Below are 19,819 nucleotides of genomic sequence, written 5' to 3' on the forward strand. Positions count from 1 at the left end.
TTCAAGAGACACTAACAAATATAAGTGATAAAAACTGTATAGTATTACTGCTTTTAATACTTACTGCTGATAACCTCTGGGTTGGTGAGCCTCCCTTTGGTTTTCTAAGCTGAGCAGATGTTCCAGTTGAACTTTTAATACTCAACACTTGGAAATTCTGACATTTATGTCGCAGAGAAATGCAGTAAAAGCTTTCCATAGCAAACAATAAGACCCCCCACCACCTACCCCCCAGCATCATCAAACATTCTTTTTTTGACCAAATTTGTGAAAGTCCTTTTCATTTTGCTATACAGTGCCTTGAAAAAATATTTATACCCCTGGAACTTAAAGTGGCAGTACGTATTATTTTGTCTCTAAACTGAAAGAGTGGAGAAGGGATAAAATATTGTTTAATGGTTCCAGGGTGCAGAACCGACCATCCCTGCTAAGACTGATATATTCATTCTAAAAACTGGGGTGTCGGGTAGCTTTTTGTGCCCCGTCACGCATCTTTATGTATGTACGTCACATGTACAGCCTCTAAAAGAGGATCCGGCTCAGTTTTACTGAGCGCAGGCTGCTGGTGAAGCAATGGAGACTTCAGAAGTACTCGGTACTCAGTAGCTAAGTTGCTTGTTCACAAATAGTAAAACCAAAGAAACGAAGGAGTGAAAATATATATATCCCCCAAATCCCAAAACTTCACATCAGCTTCAAATGTATTTTATTGGGATTTTATGTGATAGACCAACACAAAGTAGCAAGTAATTATGAAGTGAAATGAAAATAATAAATGAAAATCTGAAAAGCTGTTTTGTGAAGGCTGTTCTGCTTTTCTAGAGAACATGATCATAATCAAACAGCATCATAAAACCCAAGGAACACAACCCAAGGTGTGTGGCTTACTGTTATGGCTGAGCCACAAGAACTCATATAGAGCTGTGATTGGTCAGGAACTCACAATTGGGCTTAATAAACCACAGGATCAACATTGCAATAACCAGCACTACAGTAAACACGCAATATACTGTCCAACTCTTACATATGAAGTCTGTACTGTATATAAGATAGGTATAGAAGGGATAATAACACAGATACAGCAGAAAGAGATTAGGATGATGCACACTGGATCTGTTCTAAGTTATAAATGAGTTTAGGGTCAGTGGGCCCTATCATACACCCTGCACAAGTCGCATCACAATGCCCATTGCTATCTTACACCTCGCCTACGGTATATTTTCATGCCTTCCACTAGTTGTTTAAATAGCAATGATGCTTGTAAATATATCTTTGCTGAAGGCTGTGGTGGGCTGGAATTGGGGTGTGTTCAGGTCAGTTTCTGATTTATTGCTATCTTTACAACTGAAAACACAGGTGGGGACTTTGGAATCTTTGGTGGATTCCTGTTTGTTTTTATTTTAATTCTTATTTTTCCCCTTTTTTATCCCAATTTGGCTATCCAATTGTCCCACCCCTTTGTGTGTCCCCATCTCCAGTGGCGCCTGCGACCCTAGGAGGGTGCGGATGAGCACACGCCTCCTCTGACACGCCAGTCACCACTTTTTTGGAGCTGCTGCTGATGCATCATTGCCTAGTGCCACCCGGTACCACCTTTGAGCGTGATGGGGAGAGACTATCATCTACGCACCTGGAAGGAGTAAGTCCAAATTTGCTTCATCTGGCACCGACAGCTAACAGCAGGGCTACATGAACTAGAGATTCCTGCTTTTCCCGTAAATGGCCTGGACACATCCAGGTTGCTGCGCTGTTAAAATAGCAATCTGCCAAAATCAGAGCACACCTGGCTCTTAAAGAGAATGGCAAGTAACACGCTGATTGGTTTGTTTCATGTTACACACATACTTTTGTGCTTTTTGAGTGGTGAAAGGCATACTTTTCCTGTTGTTACGATCGCAAAGACACACCAACATGCCCTAAATCAATCTGCATGGTGCGCAGTTGGCGGCTTGCCTACAGATCACTAAAATAAAGCCCAGTGTGTGTGTGTTCAGATAGAGATTAGGGTGGGAAAGACTGGAACCTGTATAAAAGTCATGGATTGTCAGTTCCAGCAGACGGTCAGGGGGTCAGCATTCCTGTCCTGCAGGTAGACCCCAGGTGAGAGACTGAGGGAGTACGGAGTTGAGGACGGATAGACAGAGGAATGGAGGAGAGTCATATCATCCGCATTATAAAAGCACACCTGCCGCCGGTCACAGTCCAGGTACAGGCCGATCCGCCGCGGCTTCACGCTCAGCTCCTTATCGCTCTCTGTGCCGTTCTCTTTAACGCAGTAACCCTGACTGTGCTTCAGCTGCAGCCGGATGTCTTTGTTGGTGTTGCTTATGCAGCCTTCGTCCACGCCCACGCTCCAGTCCCGCTTCTCCCCCACGTCCACCTCCCAGTAATGCTGCCCCGACTGGAAGGTCTTGTGGGTCCGGGCCAGCGGTCTGTAATCTCTCTGCCGGTAGAAAAGACCCTTCTTGGCTGTGCGGGTGACGCTGCGGCCATCTGACGAAACCCGCAGGTACGGATCATGGCAGTCTGATATGACGTTACGATCTGGAACTGTGAAGAAAGAAGCAGAGACAGACTGTTAAACTACACACTGCTGATTCATACTGGATTAAGAAAACATCATGTTAGAGTTAATAATATCCGACTCTAAATCTACACACACTGCAGATTCATACTGGATTAAGAAAACATCACTAAACAGATATCACTATCAGACTGTAAAACTACACACACTGCAGATTCATACTGGATTAAGAAAACATCACTACACAGATATCACTATCAGACTGTAAAACTACACACACTGCAGATTCATACTGGATTAACAAAACATCACTCCATAGTTATTACTGTCAGAATGTGAAGCTACACACACTGCAAATTCATACTGGATTAACAAAAGATAAATCCACAGTTATTACTGTCAGACTGTAAATCTACACACACTGCAGATTCATACTGGATTAAGAAAACATCACTCCACAGTTATTACTGTCAGACTATAAAACTACACACACTGCAGATTCATACTGGATTAACAAAACATTACTTCACAGTTATTATTCATACTGTAAAACTACACACACTGCAGATTCATACTGGTATAACAAAACATCACTCCACAGTTAATAGTCATACTGTAAAACTATACACACTACAGATTCATACTGGATTAAAATAACATCACTCCATAGTTATTACTGTCAGACTGTGAAACTACACACACTGCAGATTCATACTGGATTAAGAAAATATCATTCCACAGATATTACTATCAGACTGTGAAGCCAGACACACTGCAGATTCATACTGGATTAACAAAACATCACTCCACAGTTATTACTGTCAGACTGTAAAATTACACACACTGCAGATTCATACTGGATTAAAATAGCTCTACAGTTACTACTGTCAGACTGTAAAACTACACACACTGCAGATTCATAATGGATTAACAAAACATCACTACACAGGTATCACTGTCAGAATGTGAAGCTACACACACTACAGATTCATACTGGATTAACTAATTACCACTCCTCAGTTATTAATGTCATACTGTAAAATTACACACACTGCAGATTCATACTGGATTAAAATAGTTCTACAGTTATTACTGTCACACTGTAAAACTACACACACTGCAGATTCATACTGGATTAAATTAGCTCTAGTTATTATCGTTAGGCTGTAAAGCTGGGTTAAAATCTCGTAGTATTTTACCTGGTTTTATCGACCCAAGCATCTCCCTCCACACAAAAAACTGCAGATGGGTTTCATAGGGGCCGAGGAACAGCGAGTCGGGCAGGATGCTGAGACCTTTCAGACTGGACTTAAACCTGCAATAGAGACCAATTATAACACCACAGTTCTGACCACATTAATCAGATTTACTGTGGTGATCTCAACCAGTACTCACTCTAGAGTCTCAGATCCAGTTTCCCTCATTCTCATTCCTTCAACTAAATCCAACCCAGTCTCAATCCACCACTGAAAACAGAGACAGACAGGAAGACAGAGTTAAATAGCTTTAATTGGACTAGACTGTAGAGTGTTAAAGTTATTATTTTACTTATATAAAGCAAAAGTCACAGCTACGCCTAGTCCTGTCACGATAACAACTTTTTCAGGACGATATATTGTCCCAGAAATTATAGAGATAAACGATAATATTGTCATTTTAAAGTGTCACTATAAAAAATGCTTTTTTTATATACTAGCGTAATAATACTATTACACTATTTTTCAATTAAACTAACTTTTTTTATTAAGAGCAGACATTAGGCTCCCAATATAAAAATATTTTAATATCCTAAATAAATTAATATTTAATTTAAATAAAGTGCCCTGGGACTCTGTGGATTCTGAGAACTGCACTAAATATTAAACAGACCTTTATACAAATATAAAGTAACAACAAATAGATTAAACTAACATTTACATTAATTACTTTTTTTAACCCTGGACACAAAGGCACTTGCAGATACCTTTTTTCTGAACATACATGTATATGCTATAAAACACACATTAGCTCAAAAACACACGTGTCCATATGATCAAAGGCATAGATGGCTCAGCAGACCAGAGCTATTGCTATAAATGTATTTTTAATGTATCTGTCAGACAAGTGCATGCGTGTGTGCATGCGTGCGTGAGTGTGTAGCGGCACCATCACTGCTCACTCTGACTGCTGCATAAACTCTGTGTGCACTTATTTTCCTAACCGGCTGTTATCGACATATGCAAAAATTATCGCGATTTAAAAAATGATCGTACGATAAGTCGATAACATAGTTATCGACTATGATATCGACTATAGATAACACGCCCTTACCCTAAATGTTGTCGAGGATCAGCGAGGATATATTTGCTATCTGGCGTGTGCTTGTTAGAGTACAATGGGTGAAAATGTTTTGGGATCAGGGCTACTCTTCGTTACTCTTTAGTGGTGTAGTATTCCAGAGTTTGTCCAAAATGTGTTGAGGAGTTTTATTAATCTCTCCTACTGTTGATTAGGGCTTCAAATAACGTCTATTTTAGAAGTTGACTAATCTGCCGATTACTTGTTTGATTACTCGATTAGTTGCAATACATTTTTATCATGTCCTCCATTTGTACTTCCTACTGGTGAGGAGAGCTATATATTTAGGCCCCAAGACCAATTTTGCAGTATATTTTAATAGTTTGAAGCACCTATATTACACTAAAAATTACAAGGTAAATTATAGGAAACACTCACACTTTCACACAATTCTATCATACTTGTTTATTTTTTTCTTACATTATTTTCAAGAAGATACTTCCCTGAAATAATTGTTTGTCTGAGAAAATGACAGTAAATTCTGCATCAACAATTTTTTTATAGTTGACATTGTCGATTACGCCAACTAATCGTGGCAGCCCACTGTTGATGTATCACTTTTATCATGTATCATTTTCATTCCACTGCACAGAATGGTTCGAGCAGACATATTAACATTTGGATGGATGTGTTCCATAAAACATTCGTTAAATGACCCTCAAATAGCTGTAGTAAACTCCAGAACTCCAGTTGGTTTGTTTCACATGGCAGTTTAGTGACTGAGAGCACTAAAGAAATGTATTTAAAAAAAAAAAACTCTCTATACTTCACACTGGTCAGTTTATAGAATATTGTCAGATTCTGACTCTTTCAAGAATAAGTGTAACTAATTATCCTCGGATTCCAGCAGATACCAGAATCACCAGTGTACAATCATTTGTACCCTCACTGGACATGACGCACCTAGCATGTTTTAAAGAGCCACTAAACCATGTTTTTTTATTAATAGCTAAAATGTGTTCCTTTAACGTTGTGAAACACACCAGTACTTTTAAAAAATGTATAAACATTTCCTAACCTTTAAAAAAATACTTTTATTGTGATAATTTCTGTCTCTGCAGCGCACTCACAGGTTCAACTGTGCTATAGGCGTGGATGATGGTTTTTCTTTGTACTTTGGTACACAGACACATCACAATATGCAAATCAATCAATCAATAATACCGGCCCCCTGCTGACGTCCAATTCCCTGGGTCTTCCCACTATAAGAGGCACACTGCTGCTGTTGCTGCTGCTCAGCCAATCACCTCTCCCTCCTGCCCTACCTCTAAACCCAAACATCACCCACTGCCTCTCCCAAACTACCACTCCCATGTTTTTAAATTTAAGGGTGGAATCAGCTAAAATCAGGGGGTTTAGTGCCCCTTTAAAGCTGATGACAATCTGACTCAACTTTCTGTAATTGTCTGATCCGGACCGAGACCACTTTTTTGTTTTTTTGGTGGTTCACAGACCCTTTCACACCTGCTATTTTGATTAAGACCAAACTAAAAAAGTCTGAAAGTCTAGACCAAATAAGTACCCAAATAAGTATTAGAGATCACTGAACACCTCCACACAGTTTTAGAAAAGTAAGAGATGATTTGGCATGTGTAGTCACGGATATAAAATCCAAACCTGCAGAAACCCATCAGGCCGATCTGTTTCCAGGACTGAATGAAGAACAGCCTCCTCCTCTCTTCCTCTGTTTAGTTTCTCTTCTATCTCGATTTTGTTCTTCTGCATCGTCTCCACCACGGCTTTCTCCTCCTTCTCCAGCAGCGCCTTCACCTTCTGCTCCTTTTCCCTGAGGAACTTGTGCATCTCCTCAAACTGAGCCGAGATCTGAGCCGACAGCTGCTTAGATTTCTCCTGAAAAACAAGAACACAGTCTTATTTGTGCGAAGCAACAAGCTTTGCTTTACTTGAGAAGTGTCAAAATTTTCTCAAATCTGCTAAACATGAGTGAGTGAGTTTCTAGCCAGTCCGACCAACAAAAGTAGGTCCCAGTACCAGATACGTTCATTCTCAAAGGGGACCAAAGAACACTAGGTTCTCCAGCGCGAACTGTGACGACATCTGTGGGTGTGTGTGTCTGTGGGCTTCTGTTCACCGCCCCTGTGCAGCGCCCCCTGTTGATGACGTAGGATGTGACGTTTTGATGGTTCCACTAAAACTGGTGAAAACATGGTCTGGGTCACTGAAAAGCTACCCGGTTCTTAATAAACACAAATGGAACTGGTTCAAAAATAGTTCTTTTTGTGAAAAAGCGCTCATTGTGGCACTGAGAATTTTTTTATTTATATGGACAAATGTGTACCCTGACTGTTTGGACCTTAAGGGAAAGGTTTTTTCACCCCATAAACATAGTTGTACCTTTTATACACAATAGTAACAGGTACAAATATTTCTATAACCTTTCTTGAATTGTTTTGATTGTTTTGATTGAAGTTGTAGTCAAACTTGGTGGTGTAATTAATTTGCATTAAAAAGGTACAACGCATTACTGATTCCAAATTAACTGTATGCGATGACAGCTATAAATTATATATATGTTATATATGGCTGTTCCTCTGTCTCGGCTAAAGCGCAAGGCTGATCAAGCCTTTGCAGTTGTAGCATTGAGACTTACTAAAAATGTGGGGTTTAAATCAGGCTTGGGCTCAATGCCAGTGATAGTTTTTTTAAAATACCCAGTCAACTTGGGGATCTTTTTTAAGCATCTCCTGTGAATGTGAGTCCTTTAGTTAAATTGCTTTTCCTTTTGAGTGAAGTTTGAATGTTTGAGAGTTGTCCCATGCTGCTTGTAGTCTCACCTCAGTTTTAGTGATCTCTGTAGTCTGTTTCTTTATCAGCTCCTCCAACTCTTTGTTCTCCTTCGACAGGAAGCTTAGCGGTTCTCTCAGCATTTCCTGCCACACAGAGAGAGAAAATCATATTAACAGATCTTAGAGTATAGTGTAGGATCCACTCAGGCTGCCAGAACATCTCTGAACCATAAGGGTTTTAATGGGTTTTAGAGGGTGCACATTTCTAGCGCAGAAAAACGTGGGCAAAGAGTCTAAAAGTGGAGAGAGTGTGCAGTTGTAGCGCAGAAAAACGGGCCAAAGAGTCTAAAAGCTGAGAGGGTGCACAGTTGTAGCGCAGAAAAACGGGGCAAAAGAGTCTAAAAGCAGAGAGGGTGCGCATTTCTAGCGCAGAAAAACGGGCCAAAGAGTCTAAATGTTGCCATAATTAAGGAGTTTTATATTAAGAGACATCATGAAATTAAACATCAATTTGAAAAATCTTAGTTTACACAACACTGTCAAACATAAAGATAGTAAGTAAAGTAAAATGGTGTGTAAATGAAATAATCAGGAAAAAAGTATTATTTAAAGTGGTATATTTCATAATTTGGTTTATTACAGAGTCTGTGGCCCGTGACTTCAAATATATTTCTCCTTCTGGCCCCCCAAACAAAAACGTTTGGACACCCCTGATATACAATATTAACTATATACAGTCATTGTTAAGTCCTTCAGTTAACTAACTTGATGACACTAACTGAAGCAAAGACAGATACAGAGATGGTGAGAGAGACAGGGGTGGATATAGAGATAAACACAGGGACAGACCTTTAGCACCATGGACAGAGGCCCAATCACATGACCTGACCTTTAAGGCTTTAAGGCCTTAGAGAACCACAGTGAACACCTGATCAACTGACTAGTGGCTAGGGATGGGCGGTATGTATTTTTGTGATGATGTTGGCGATATGACGAAACACTAAAAAATATTTTACACTACTGCAGAAAACAAATGTCTATGACTTTGTATAAAATAATAATGATGTCAAAAATAAATTATGTAATGAATGTAGGAAAAAACACTAAAGTGCAGAATAAACTCCAAACATGGCTCTGGCCCAAAAAATGTCATAATTAATATCTGGCTGTGTTTATGAATAATTATAGGGTCAATACAGACACCCAATATGCCATGTCTGCTTTTCAGTTATCTAGCCTATTTAGCTGTATTTTCTTTCACAAAATAAACATTTAAGGCGAAATATGTCTTTTTTTTATTTAAAATATGATTCATTTGCATATTTGCATTTTCATCAGGAGCAGATGAATAATATATCTAACCAGTGAAAGGAAGCTGTTCATAATTTTACGTGGTGGATGTAAACATCTGATATAGAGCTGCAAAAGCACTTCCATATAAATATACATGCATATAAATATTTTATTTCATTTTATTGATCTGAAAATAAATAATAAAAATAGAAAATCTGAAAAGCACAATTTTTTGTTGTTTTTATAATATTTCATTTTATCGATCTGAAAATAAACAATAAAAATAGAAAATCTGAAAAGCGCCAGTATTTTTTTTACATTTACATTTACATTTTTAATTGTTTTAATTGAATAATTGTTATAATATAATACTGATATTGAAAAATAAGTGTTTTCAATTAATTTTGTAAAGGTTTCTAAGTAATATTATTTCATAAAAAAGCCTTAACATCTGTATATTTAATTTCAGGCAGAAATTGGTAACATTAGACTTCTGAACCAGAAGACAGAAGTTCAGCGCCGGATTAAGATTAACCGGCAGAGCTGGGACAAGTTCCAGCGTGGGCAATTCAGCTGTCCCAAAAGGAACGAGAAATACGCCCACAAACCTGCAAACACTACACTCTCTGTTACTGTTGACTGTGAGACAAATCAGCCAACTACCACAGAGATAAGGAACAGACTGCAGGATGAAGTTAAAGATCATCAGGTGGAGCTTCTACCAAAGAAGAAGACGGTGGAAGAGACAACATGGTACTTTCTATCATCTAACCAGATAGACTGATAGTTCTGATTCATCAACACTGTTCTTTACTCTTTACTCTATACTGATGCTCATTTCAACATGTTCTTTAACCATTCCCCTACAGGAGACGTGAGAACCGTGTGGAGCGCCTCTCCAGAAAGAGAACCACCTGCATGAGGGAGCTGAAGAACGCACACAAGGACGCTCCACTGCTGAAAAGGGCCAGACTGGAGCTGGAGAAAGGTGCATTATGGGAAATAAGTAAGTTTAAGTAAAGTTTACATCAAACTTTAAATGTTTATTTTAATACTGTAGTGATGATAATCTGCCACAATGCTGTTAATGTGTTGCAGAGACGGTCGTTATCACCAAGAACCTGGCCGTCGCTGATGTTCCTGGTTGTGTGTCTGATGAACGGTACAGGATTTCATTTACAAATTCAATTTTTGTTGTAGAAAATGAAAAATGATCATGTGAAAAACATCAGCCTCCAACATGAGTATTTAACTGAGTTATGAAACCCTGTCAGTTTGAAATAAAACTCCTCATTTACTGAAGGTGTTATGGTACTGTCCTCCTGTAGAGCTCCTGTGGAGAGAAGGGATCTCATCCCCAAGCGCCGCCTCCACACTGATAAACAGGACTGTCCAATTCCATCCAAACGAGCCCGACTAGAGCCGCCTGTCCTTCAGTTCAATGGTACCGGTCTTCTCTTCTTCAGCTGATTTGCTGAACTGTCATCTATCTTTTGTGTGTATTCAGACTGTGTGAAGGATTTGGATGAACTGTGTGAAGTTTTTGTGAGTGAGTATTAGAAAATGAACTGCAGTAGGTTGAGTTAAAATAAGTTCAATTAGTTTAAGTTCCTGTTCTTATGGATTCTAAAAGTCTTATTGATTGCTGTTGTTTCCATTTAAGGACTGCCTTGGACCTTCCGTCCTGCCGCGTCGGTCGTGCTGTGCCCAATGGGGTGAAATGGGATTGGGCCTTACTGTCCTGTGAAGAAGTGTTGGAGCTGTCCGGTGTCGACCAGAGGAGGACTGGTTCCTCTTTTGAGCCTTGGTTCCTCTCAAGGTTTCTTCCTGATGATCTCAGGGAGTTTTTCCTTGCCTCCGTTGCTCAAAAGAGGCTCGGACCCGGATGCAGGGAGACTGCAGGGACAGTCTCTTCCTCATCAATAAACACGCTGGCAGTGAATTTAAATCCTCAGTGACGGTGTATTGTTTTATATTGCAGAGATTTGAGGGTGAATAGAGAGGTCATTGTTCCTCTTAATATAAAAACTTCTAGGGATGCCTCTTTTCTCCACTAGAATGTTTTTATTCTTGTGTTTGATATCCAGTATAATTCGTTTACATATTTTTTTTACCTATTACATTAATGACGATTTGATATTGCATTCAGAAAGCACAGTACAGTAAAGTTTGGACACCTCTGATCATTTTTGTGATTTTCCTTTATAAATCACTGGTTGTTCATATTAGCAATTTCAGTTTAATAAATCATATATTAGTTAAACAGTGATATTTAAGACGTGAAATGAAGTTATAATATAGGATTTACAGAAAGTGTGCAATAATCCTTTAAACCAAATTACACCCTTGTCATTTTACTGATTTGAATACCTAATATTTATCACTAATTATTGGAACACGAAAGGTTTGTAGTTTGCAGGGTTTTCTCTTCTTTGCTTCTTCTCTGAAGAGTGGCACCATGTTAACCTTAAAACACAACTCTCAAATGTCCTGAAAACAAAGATTGTTCAACATCATGGTTTAGAGAAAGGATGTAAAAAGCTATTTCAGAGATTTCAGCTGTCAGTTTCCACTGTGAGGAACACAGTGAGGAAATGGAAGAACCACAGACACAGTTCTAGTTAAAGCCCAAAGTGGTAGAACAAGAAAAATCTCAGATAAGTAGAGGAGAAGGATGGTGAGAACAGTCATAGTCAACCCACAGACCTCCAGAGTTCCAAAGACCTCCATCATCATCTTGCTACAGATGGAGGCACTGTGCACCGTTCAGCTATTCAGCACACTCTGCACAAGGAGAGGCTGTATGAGAGAGTAATTAATGCAGAAGAAGCCTTTTCTAAGCACACGCCACAAACAACTAAACTATTTCTGTGACAACCCCAATAAATCAATATACTGCACACCTCAACAACACAAGAGAGTTTTATTAAACTCTGCCCACCTATTTAACTTCTGTGTTTGTTGACAACGAGCCATTGGCACCATTCTAAAACCCTAATACAGACAAAGAAAACTAACTACAGAATATACTCAATACATTTAAAGCGACAAATTGCTCTGACTTCGTTTTTGTTTTAGGTAGAGATCACCCCATATACTCAGTAAATATTACCTACATTTAACAGCTGAGACACATGAAATAAATAAGATAAATTCTACCTAACATTTGTTAGTACATTTCAATTAATGTAATTGTGCAGTCTTGCCCATCAGCCCTATCTTTCCTTGAGTATGCAGTTATATATTATATAATGGTTGTTTGCTTAGCCACAGTGTTGTAGGCTATAAGAGCAAGTTGTCAATATCTGTGCTGTTATAGTATGACAAAGTGCTGGTAGTGCACTGAGAACTGCAGTGGGTTAAGTGGCTGTTCTGGATTGAATATAGCGAGAAAATTGTGTTTTATTTAGTCTTGAAAAGTAAAAACACAAGCTAATTTTCTCTGATTTAGTAATTATTAGTTCTAGTAATCAATTAATTTGACTTAATTGAGTATTAGTTGAACAGTTTAGGGAGTTAAAAGGAAACTTTGGCATGGTGTTGAATGTTTAACCCTTGTGTGGTGTTCGGGTCTGTGGGACCTGTTTTCATTTTTCATCAAATGATACTTCTAACTCAAACTCATTGGCATTGGCTCATTTTTTGTGAAAAACATATATCAAAACACATTTTCAATAAACACACACTGTACACCCCCCCCCCCCCTACACTTTTATATTACATACAGTATGTTTGGCCAAGGGTTAATAAACATTGCTTTGAAACTAAACAAATTTTCTACTCATATCTTGAGTTTAATTCATTTTCTTTTACATTTTATTAAACAACTAATAAAAAAAGAGTAGCACTTTTTGAAAGAAATGTAACATAAGAAAGGTAAAGGGCAAATATTAACCATGTAAGCTGTTTATATTGCTTGCAATTTAGGTGAAGCAAGCATGTGTAAAGCATTTTAATGTAAAATTGCTTAATTTTAATGAATTAAATACAAGTAACAAAGTAAACGAGTAACAAAAATATGAACACCACACAAGGGTTAACTATTTTGAAAGGGTTGATTTGACTTCAAAAAGTAAGAAGCTACAGTTTATAAATCTTATAAACTCTACAGGAGTTAATTTAACACCTGATATTCTGCTGTGTGTAGTTAAGGCCAATGTGTACTACCATGTCAGACCACCATCGTAGCCTACATGAACTTTGCGCATAGCCACAGACAACACACACCTCCCCAGAAATGCAACTGTGTGCAAACGAAGTCCACAGCAGCAGCTGTGATTGGTCCGGTGAGCCCCCCACACCTTTGCGGTTTAAACTGGAGAGCGACACAGAGATATAAATGCAAAAATGCTGTAGTATAAACGTGCCTAAGACTGTGCCATAGAAAATGCATTGACTCAACACTGAAGGATACATCGACCATATTATTTTGAATTTTGCCTAGAACCCCAAAGAAGTCGGAACCTTCTCTGCAGCTACATGATCATAGCAACACCTTCCACTGACCTTCTTGGGTCCTGCTGCTTCGTCCACCGGTTTGAACTTGTGGCCTTGGTGGTTGTCGCCGTCCCTGCAGATCAGGCACACTAACTGCTGATCCGTCTCGCAGAACAGCTTCAGTCTTTCGTCGTGTTCAGGACACAACAGCATCTCTGACTCCAGCACCGGCCCGGTTGTGGTCCTGTCTGTGCCGGCAGCGGACGCACCCCTGTCTCTGAGGGACTGCTGCTCCGAGAGATGCTCCCTGACGGCATCCACCATGTTACGGAGCACCCGGTTAGACCGCAGGTCCCACATGGTGTAGGGTCGGCGGCATTCTGGACACAGCCTGAGGCCGCGGCTGCTCTGGGAGTGGTTACTGATGCACTGTCTGCAGAACGTGTGGTCACACAGCAGACTGACCGGGTCCACGAAGTCTCCCAGGCACACGGAGCACTGGATCTGCTTGGAGAGACGGGAGTCCATGCTGGTCGCCACTGTGAAGTCCTGAAGCCCAGGATGATTATATATATATATATATATATATATATATATATATACTCTCTAGTAGCTCAGCTGCTGCTAAAGGTCCAAGAAAACACATACACCGGTGGATAAAACAAACCCAAACCCAAGTCACTGCCTCCACCGAGCGACTCTAGCCATTCACTGGCAGCGACAGTGCATTCAGAACCTGCCTGGTCCCAACAACAGCTGCTGTCCGGCAGCAAATGTCCACAACACCAGGGGGGTTTCTGAGCTAGTCGCACCCGTGCCCCCTCCAAACTAACTCTACAGCAACACATGCTTCCTCCAGTGTTCTATTTTTAACCCTTTAACCATGTGGTGCGAAATGCTGACAAACATTCCCTGCTGCAAATGCAGGACGGCGCTCAGGTTACTGTACAACTGGGTTCAACACACAGGGCTACAATATCAGGTTAGCAGCAGCTTGTTAGCATTAGCTACACTGCACTGTGTAGGTGAAAGATAATATAATAGATTATATTTTAAATGAGGATGAGGTAAAATCTAACATAACATAACTTTAAATCCTGTAGAAATGAGGCATCACTGAAAGGGCCACTAAACCCTAAACCATATATTTTTCAATAAAAGTTGATGTGTTCCTTCGAAGTAATAAAACATACCTGTCCTGCTTAAAATTTTTATACACATTTTATAATTTTTAAAAAACGGTAATTTTTTAGGTGATAATTATGTGTTTGTGTAATTTGGTATGCAGACACATCCCAATATGCAGATCAGACTATAGACTGTGTATAGCTGGACAGAGCATCGTCTCTCAAAAGTGAAGCCACCACAGGTCAGGCGCCCCCTGCTGTTCGGTTTCAGAAAGCTGTGTAACCCCACCCATCCCCATAGGTTTCAATGGCAAAACAGACAACTTTCAATCAGATTTTTTTTTCTAATATACTGTAATTCTACCTCCATTATTTAAATGCAGCAGCTAGTGTAACCTCTGCTTATATTGTCACATTTTTTTATATCCCCACAGAATTCGTTTTTTAAAACGTTATTCAGCTCTATTCAAAAAAGGTGTGGTTATTGTAAAAGGGCTGGTTATGGGCGGGACCAATAACAGACCGTCAGCTCCACTCCGCTCCGCTCTGCAGCCTGTGACCTCGAGGCAGCCCTCAGGGGCGGGATTATTTAAATGAGTAAGCTGTCTCTCCACAGTCTTTCTCCCTCCTCTGGTCTCTACTGCGACTCAGACTCGGGGTTTAAGGATTGGCTTCATTTTCATTGAATGAATGGGAACGGCGACGCGATGTCCATCTGGGTCTCACCGCTATCAGAGGTACACTGCTTCTGCTGTGCCCTCCTGCCCCGCCTCTAAACCTATACATCATCAAATGCTCCTCCCAAACTAAACCTTACAATTTTCAAGCCTTTTTAAAATTTGAGCTGAGGGAGTCAGTAAAAATCAGGGGGTTTAGGGCCCCTTTAGATGTGTCTAATTTTTAGTTAGACACCTTTGCCATAGACTCCTGGCACCCTCTATCTGCATACCGTTTTGGCTCCTTCACCTTTATTCTTCATCAATGAGTAGTCATTTGCCCCAGGCTACCATGATTAATATCCACATAAATATAGTAGCTACAGTTTGAGTAATTTGCTTAATTATTTTGTACTTGATGCAATGTGTTGTTTAAGCACAAATTGTTGAAGTTGTTAAAGCTTATATAGTTTGAGTTGCTTTGTACTAAATTTATGATCCTTTAATACAGACTGTTACTTTGAAAGCAGTTACTTAATTATGGTTGTGTGCTGATCTAAAGAAACTGTGTCCATTTAATTTGTTAAGTTGATTCAGAAATGCCAAATACAATTGTGTTACCACTTTTTATAGTTGGTTCAACAATGGTCTTTTATAATATTAAACTCAAATAAAAGCTAACACTGTAGCCTGTTGTGCAGTAAGTATTAGACTGTAAAGTGAAAGCCTCCCTTGCTGTTCACCAACAAACAGCATTAGCTTAAAATGCTAATAATTCAGCTTTGAATTTTTACTTTCGACCTTTGGTCTGTAAGTGAAAGAGATGGACAGGTGACTGGATTTGTCACATGGAAATAAAATGAGTCAGCGCTCCAGCCTAACACTCCTAACACTCTGTTGTCCCCTCACTCTATAATTAGCGTAGCTGTTATCCTCAGCTGGATCAGCCCCATGCACTGCAGCTAAACAAACAGGCCACAAAAACACTATGTGAAAGATTTTATTTAAATATTTTTTACAGTTTTATTCATTATTTAAATAATGTTAAGATTACAGTGCTGTGAAAATGAATGCGTATTGTAACACATTTTATTATCAGTCAAAGATAATCAGAATAAATATAAAAAGCAGATTTTAAATGATAATTTTATTTATTAAGGGAAAAAAAATACCCAAACCAACCTGTGCCTGTGTGAAAAAGTGTTTGCCCGTAAACCTTATCACTTGGTTGTGTCAATCTTGGTGGCAACAACTGTAACTAAGCTTTGACAATAACTGACAACAAGTCTTTTACATCTCTGTGGAGGGATTTTGTTCCACTCTTCTTTACAGAAATGTTTTAATTCAGCCACATTAGAGGGTTTTCCAGCATGAACGATTTAAGATCATTTAAGAAAATGTTCTGCATAATAGATGAATATTAAAGTCATCCAAACTATGAGGAACAACATATTGAATTATTTAGAAAATAAAAAAGTGTTAAACAAACCAGAATATGTTGTAGATTTTTAGATTCTTCAAAGTAGCACATCTTAAATGACAGTTTTGCACATATTGGCTGGATTTTCTCTTGTCAGGTTTATAAGGAAGAGTCACTTGGAATAGCTTTCACTTCTCAAGAGTTAATTACTTGAATTTCTTGTCTTTTAATGTGTTTAAGAGCATCCGTTGTAAAGTGTGAATAGGTATAAAGATCAGTCAATCTGAAAAAAATCAAGAAATTTTTAAATATCCTCAAGTGCAGTCACAAAGACCATAAAAACATTATGATGAAACTGGCTCTCATCAGGACCACTACAGGAAAGGAAGAGCAAGAGTTTCCTCTGTTGCACAGAATTTTTTTTTTAGAGTTACCAGCCTCAGAAACCTCAAGTTAACAGCACCCAAAATAAGAGCACCTAAATGCTTCATACATCACACAGTATTTTGGTTTGTTTAACACTTTTAAGTTACTACATGATTCCTTATGTGTTCCTTCATAGTGACTATGTTAATTTCTATATTCATTTACAATGTTGAAAAAATAAAATAAAATCAATGAATGAGAAGGAGGGTCCAAACGTTTAAGTGTTACTGTATTCATTTTAATGTTAAAATTTTACATTACGTCACATTATGTGGGTTTTACAATTTTATAGTTTAACCAAATGTTGATGTTTCAAAAATGTTGGCTTATAATTACCCAAAATCACTACTTAAATCACATGTTCTCACTGTTTTACGTCAAATGGGTGATGGCAGTAGACACTGTCTGCTATTAAAATTATTTTGGTCATCCAACATAAAACCCAGATAACAGAGAATGAACAGATATAACAGAGAACAAAGCTCGAGTGTATTATTGTGATTATACCACAGTTCCATTATCGCTGTTTATTGAAGGATTTTGAGTTGAAGAGGATCTGTTTGGTTATAAAAACTCCGCAAGTTAAAATAGTTCCATTGCTGGTTTGGTTTGTAAGTGCTGCATCATTGCTAGGTTACCTTAATGTGGTGGAGTAATACATGGAGAGCTTCGGTTACAGTATATTACCGGCTGATAACGGCACTCTTAGAACACCTCTCAGCCAATCACATTGCACGGTCAAAACGAACTGTGACATAAAAACAGTTTGCATCAAGGTTTGTCACATAACATTCCCAGATAGATAAAAATTCCCAAAACTACAAATTAAAACACTGACACAAGTAATGCAGCAGAAATATTAACAGAACATTCAAAATTGAAACATTCAAATGTTAAATAAAAATGTTCTAAGAACTTCCAGAATATTTCAACTTTAAAGAACGTTAACTGTAACTTTCAAATAATGTTCTACTAACCACAAATTGTTATCTGGGAGCCTATATTCAACCACATAACAATGTCTATACTCAGAGCCGGCACTAACCGTGATTCAATAATTTAATAACACAGTAATTCAGTATGTCAGATTCTGGTTTATGCAAGTTTGACCTTTAATTACTCCAAATTGCTACAGTAATATCACTTGAATTCATGAGAGTGAGATATTTACAAATTCAGTCGTGGTGTTATGATTGCCCTTTAATTTTTATGTTTGTTTTAAGACTTTTAACTTTGATCTATATACAACCAAATAGGCATCCCATTAATTAAAATTCCTACTTAAGTATTATTACTTAAAACATGCATAATAAATACTAAACTAAATATGTATTGAGGACTTCAGTTGTGTCATTTAATAATGCTTTGATTTTCTTACTGTATAGGAGTCTAAATTCTGGTCTACTGTATATACAATCAAATTATATACAATCAATTTATATAATGTTGCCATCTCATTACTCCAGATTGCTACAATAATATTTTTTTAAATTAAATATGATGATGAATACCATGGAAAGGTTTTTTTTAAGATATTAGTGGTTATATTTTATAGTACCTTAAATTGTGGTCTGCATATAATGTAATGTTTAAAATATGAAATATAGAAAATGTGACTTGAAAACAGATGTTTCATTTTTATTAAGAGAAATGTCTGCATTTACAGAATGACAACATAGTTCTATATATAGGTAGATATAGGTAGTTGTCATTCTGGTGTATATCTGTTGATTTGAGCTGATTAAATTATGTTTATTGAGCTGTAAAATATGTTATATTTGTCCCCCAGCTCTACTGTGCAAGCGGCTACTGAAAGATATTTTTTTTATTAAGAAGATGTTACTTTTTTATCGCTTATATCTATTAACATGCTTTACATATGTTTTGTCATATGTTCAGTATTGTGCAAATGTTTCAGGGAATTTAAGTAAAGAAATTCTGTGAATCTTATCTGTGCAGTAAGTGTTTTTTAGCTCAGTAAAACACCAGCATTACAGTAAATACAAAAAGTTACAGCCCTTTTTTCTTTAAAACATCTCCTAATCTCTTCTGTCCTGGTGAAAAAAGTAGATTAAAGTATACTAAGCATTATTATGTTTTAGTGCACTAAAGTGTTCTTGTAGCCACATTATTAATCAGTATATTTAAAGAGCTAAAGCTAAAATGGAACAACGTTTTTTGTACTTATTACATTTTAATTGTATATATAAGTATACTTAAAAAAAGTCTTACTTAAATTGTGCTAAATGTACTTAACATTAATAAAATGAAACTATTTTAAATTTACTTAAGTAACAATTAAACATACTTTTTCATGTATGTATTCCTATATTTTAAATATGCTTACAGTAAAATTATAATACATTTAATGAATATTACAACTGTATCCCTATTATACACCAGGTGTATTAGAATTGATGTTAAATATATAATATATACACTTCTAGTATATTTTTTTGGGTATAAAAATATATATAAAAAATATTATATATATATATATATATATATATATATATATATATATATATATATATATATATATAATATTTGTTATATATATTTTTATATTCAACTCATATACTAAAATCATATACTTAAGTTAGTAAAAGGCAAATTCCACTGTAAATCACTTGGTGTTTAATAATTATGTACTTAACCTAAAATATATTAAAAGTACATTAATTTGAATTAATATTAAAAAGTACATTATTTGAATTAATATTAAATGTTCAAAAAGTAAACTTTGATCATTCTTTTTAAAAAGTACATATATATATATATATATATATATATATATATATATATATAAAATATATATTTAATATACTGTACTACAATTTTTAGCGTATTAG

General features: G+C 37.3%; 1 protein-coding gene across 1 annotated transcript; it reads right to left on the minus strand.

The window, feature by feature from the left end:
• Positions 1-253: 253 nt before the first annotated feature.
• Positions 254-14,151, minus strand: LOC111188192 (nuclear factor 7, brain). Its single transcript, XM_022674341.2, has 6 exons — positions 13,408-14,151; positions 7,657-7,752; positions 6,479-6,712; positions 3,920-3,990; positions 3,724-3,839; positions 254-2,550 (listed from the first exon to the last, which is right to left on the minus strand). The coding sequence occupies exons 1-6, from the start codon at positions 13,864-13,866 to the stop codon at positions 2,045-2,047; spliced, it is 1,482 nt and encodes a 493-aa protein (XP_022530062.2). The 5' UTR covers positions 13,867-14,151; the 3' UTR covers positions 254-2,044.
• Positions 14,152-19,819: the final 5,668 nt, after the last annotated feature.

This window comes from Astyanax mexicanus, chromosome 6 (assembly GCF_023375975.1).
Source record: "Astyanax mexicanus isolate ESR-SI-001 chromosome 6, AstMex3_surface, whole genome shotgun sequence".
In the NCBI taxonomy this organism is placed as follows: Eukaryota; Metazoa; Chordata; class Actinopteri; order Characiformes; family Acestrorhamphidae; genus Astyanax; species Astyanax mexicanus.